This window comes from Nicotiana sylvestris, chromosome 8, assembly GCF_000393655.2.
Source record: "Nicotiana sylvestris chromosome 8, ASM39365v2, whole genome shotgun sequence".
NCBI classification, from domain to species: domain Eukaryota; kingdom Viridiplantae; phylum Streptophyta; class Magnoliopsida; order Solanales; family Solanaceae; genus Nicotiana; species Nicotiana sylvestris.
The window spans coordinates 213,690,482-213,694,871 of NC_091064.1; the positions used below are offsets into that span (position 1 = coordinate 213,690,482).

A 4,390-nucleotide genomic window follows, 5' to 3' on the forward strand; every position below is an offset into this window, starting at 1 on the left:
TACTTTTGAAATTTTTGATCTAATTATCTAAAATAAGTGATATATATATATATATATATATATATATATATATATATATATATATATATATATATATATATATATATATATATTGTGTGGTTATAAATTATCTTATAAAGGACAAAATGAGAAGTTTAAAATTAAATTATTGCTAACTATAGAAAAGTATTATTTTATGGGAAAAACTAAGTAGGAAATACCATGGGAAGTATGCAATATTTGTTAATTTATCAGAAGTAGCATACCACTGTAATTCACATTCCTGTCTTTTTGTTAGAACACTAAAAAGACTGGAGATTTAATTAATGATAAGTAAGTACATTAGGATATGACGTTGCTCATCAAGCAATAACGACTAATTAAGGATTTCAGCGTGCAAGTATTATACTCAAAAATAAAAAAGTAAAAAAGATGAAAGCTAAGCGGCCTATTTATATTAGTATTATTTTTTGGGGGAGGTGGGTGAGCATTAATTATTTCCCGCTTAATCAGTAAAACATTGTTCATCGAGATATATATATGACATTGGTCTCAAGTCTTAATGCATATCTACACAATAGAGTTGGTGTTCGCTTTTATTTGGTTCGATAACTTCAGATGACAATTTCTTAGACTATTTTACGCTCTAAACAATTATCGTAGCAGTTTTGACAGAAGTAGAATAAAATAAATTAAGAAAAATAATTCAAAGAAGTAGAAGACTTTCACATAACTTGTGGCCTGATAATATATGTAAAGTACAAAAAACTCAGTAATATTCCAAAGGTAAACAAATGCAAATACTTAAGAAAAGGTCAGATTAGTACCTTTTAAATTACTCTTTACAAAATCTCAAGATTTCTACATCAAGAAACATAAAACAAAATGTAACTCAAGACTATTTCCTCTCTTTGTCCTACATTTCCGAGCATCAATTCTATACAAATTTGATGATCTCCTATTTATAAATACAAAACAAACACACACAACACATTCTAAAATCAGAATGGTGGTTCATATGGAAGAGCCCCATATATATTTCTTAAATTTCTTCACATAATTAATTTCTTCATAATTTGCGACTAATTAATCCGCAAACTGTCACTAATGCAACAATTAGCGACTGATCTACATGGGGTTCCACTTCTAGAGTTAGCACATCATCTCCATATGCAAATCCTCTTGTTGATTGCTTTTGTTTTAACTGCAATAAAATAATAATATTTTACCGTTAGTATATATAACTTAAACTCAAACGAAATAAAAAAAAAATTATACAAGTTATTTGAATCCAAGATTTCAAAGGACCAACCTCAGCAACAACTTCGCCAGCACTATTTGTAACTTTAAATGAAGATTTTCTGTCCAATTTTTGAATCTTGTAGCAACTCTCAATGGATTTTTCATATCCCAAATTCACATTACATATAACATTTCCTCTTGAAAATGTGCAATTCTTTCTTACTTGAAACCATGGCCTCCCTTTAAATCCACCACATAAATATCCATTCCAACGCCCAAAAACTCTTAATTTCTGCAATAAAAAAAACAAATTAGAACATATTTCAACTTCCATAACATGAAATATAAATTAAAAAAAAAAAGTTCAAACTGATTTTTTTTTTCAATATTTACCTCTTTTTTAATGGAGAAGAGAACTTGTCCATTGAGATCCATAAGAAATACTTCACTACTACATTTTTCTTGATAATTATCAACTCTAAAAACAAGTTCACCTTTGGAATTATAAACAGTACAACCATTCCCATGAAAAACTAGTGATTTCATCCATATGGTAAAAGTTTCTCTTATAGATGTAACATAAGGAGAAGAACAAGAAGAAGGAGAAGAAAAAGGTGAAGATATATTTTCTGGATGTATTTTTCCCATTAGAGCAAAATTAAGTAAAAGGTTGGAATAAAGAAGAAGATGAAAGGACTTGAAAGTAGGTTTTGGATTATGCTTGTACATAGAATAGGTAAGAAAGAAGTTGAAAGGCTATAAATAGAAGTTGAAGAAGCCACCAATAAAATAATAGTAGAAGAAATTATCAAGAAAGTAGTAAACATTTGACTTAGAAAGCATTTTTGCCACGTTTACGTGTAATAGTGACGAGGATTTTATTATTTTTTTTTTCTTTCATCCTATTTGCATTGAGTCCCGATTAAATTTAGAGTCACCCCGAAAAATTTTATATTAGGGGTGAAATGTTCTAATTCCTAACAAAAGCGACTAATTATTCAGAGTTCGATATTGAGACTTGTAATTAAGCTCACGTTTAGTCATAGATTTTGGCAATATTTGTTTAAATTTTTGTTTGAAAATATTATTTGTTTATGAAATATGATAAGTTTTGAAAAAAAATTATAAGTTCGAAAAACAGGTTTAGGGCAGTTTTCGGGTAAATATTTTTCTTCCATTTACAAAACTTCAACTTTTCTTCAAATAAGATACATGTCCAAACACAATTTTAACTTTCAAACTTATTTTTCAACACAACTTCAAAATCTTTTTTTTTTCAAGTTTCAACCAAATTTATGTCAAAACGTTACTCCCTCTGGTCCACAATAAGTGACCAATTTGCTTTTTTATTTTGGTCCAAAATAAGTGTCCATTTATATAATTAAGAAAAAATTCAATTTTTTTTTTTTAAAATTACACTTATGTATGTATTCCTAAAAAGTCATTTACTCCTCACATTTGAGAAGAGAAGTAAGTGGTACTATAACTATGATGCAACATTTAATGAAGGGTAATTTAGCCACATTAACTATTTTCGTCTAGAATTTAATATTTCCTTAATAGGTATGCCCAAAGCAAACTGATCACTTATAATAGACCGGAGAGTATATACGAACAAAAGAGTACTTATCCTTTTACTACCACCTTTATTATTTGTGAATTTTATTGTCTTTTATTTATTCTTCCAGTCTGTTTGTATTGGCAATATTAAAGTAGAACATGACTGTTCATTCAGTTTATTTTATTCTTATGTGTCTGTTTGTATACCTTATATAAATATGCTTTTTGTGCCACTGAGGTGGCTTGGTGGAGAACCACTAAACCAGAAGAACAAAGATGTAAATTTCTCCTTTATCCTTTTCCTTTTCCTTGGAGCTAAGGACTCTATTTGAAGTTTTGGGTGAAAATATTTATAAAAAGTTCCAAAATATAATGTGGTCTATAACTCTCACTTGGCAAATATTGAAGACAAAAAGCTTATTCGAAATCTTTATACATTCTATCAAATTATTCATCAATTGATATCTCTAAAATCCTTTCCAAGTTTTATTTCTCATAGTTCTTTAGGTAATTCTTACAACATAAGTTCGCTTTTTAGTTTGAGTTAGACTCAATAACGTTTATTTTTCAAAATATACTATAAGAATCAGATTCATCCCTACTTTTTGATTTACCTGATGTTGAGCTTCCATTTTATAATGTCCACGCTCTAAATTTTTTGGACATGCAGAGGTACAGTTAAGTATCACATTATATTGGTTGAGTATATACAAGTTGTAATTGGCTCCTAATTATATGATCGTAGACGACAACTCGTCTCCTAAGCTGATTTTTGAGTTTGGCTTAGGCTTAAGGTCTATTTTCTTAACACAAAATCTTTGAGGACAAAGTAATAGATTTTTTTTTTCTTTTCTTTTTAAACACGAAGTTTTCTTTTTAGTCAGAATTTAGTGATTTGAATAATCAGTACGACTTTGAGATTTAATAATTTGCTAATTCCGAAGTCAACTCCCATAATAATTTGCTAATTCCTTTTTCATTATGGCCAAAGTCAGTGGGGTTCCACTTTCGATTGTGTAACGACAACTAACATTAATTTCTTCAAAAATGTAATAAAATACTATAAAACAAAGAGGGAGTGAAAGAACTGTTCAATGTCAAGAGGGACGCAATTAGAAGTTCTAATTAAATCCACTTAGGGGCAAATTAATTTTCTTTTATAAAAAAAATGGTGTCAATAGGAAGGATTATCACTGATTAAATTCATTAGTGGTCGTTATTAATTGCTTGAGTGCATCATTTTACGTGCTTATCACTTGATGAGGGATTATTAGGTACTGATAATGACCAACTGTTTATTCTACATTATTTTGAAACAGTGAAAAATGTAAGATAATATAAATATACTTAATTTTAAAAATCATTCAACTTTATACATACATCACCATGTAGATAATGGGCACGACCACAATACCATAGGAAGCACTTAAGCAGACCGAGTATTTACACTTTGGTAGAATATATTAGAAAAAATAATATATCCAAATTGGCTTTGGTATTATTAATTCTTTATACAGTCAGACTTTTTTATAACAACATCTCTATATAACAATATTTTACTATAAAAGAAGCTTTTCCAGAACCAAAT

General features: G+C 28.5%; 1 protein-coding gene across 1 annotated transcript; it reads right to left on the reverse strand.

Annotated features, from left to right (window-relative positions):
• Positions 1-801: 801 nt before the first annotated feature.
• Positions 802-1,967, reverse strand: LOC104241262 (protein LURP-one-related 4-like). Its single transcript, XM_009796192.2, has 3 exons — positions 1,636-1,967; positions 1,313-1,534; positions 802-1,204 (listed from the first exon to the last, which is right to left on the reverse strand). The coding sequence occupies exons 1-3, from the start codon at positions 1,888-1,890 to the stop codon at positions 1,070-1,072; spliced, it is 612 nt and encodes a 203-aa protein (XP_009794494.2). The 5' UTR covers positions 1,891-1,967; the 3' UTR covers positions 802-1,069.
• Between the last annotated feature and the right edge of the window lie 2,423 nt (positions 1,968-4,390).

Excerpts from the sequence above, each read along its gene's own strand:
- LOC104241262 (XM_009796192.2), bottom strand. The coding sequence starts at position 1,890 with ATGGGAAAAATACATCCAGAAAATATATCTTCACCTTTTTCTTCTCCT. Across the intron at positions 1,535-1,635 it reads TCTTCTCCATTAAAAAAGAG|AAATTAAGAGTTTTTGGGCG; the intron begins GTAAATATTGAA and ends TTTTTATTGCAG. Across the intron at positions 1,205-1,312 it reads CTGGCGAAGTTGTTGCTGAG|TTAAAACAAAAGCAATCAAC; the intron begins GTTGGTCCTTTG and ends ATTTTATTGCAG.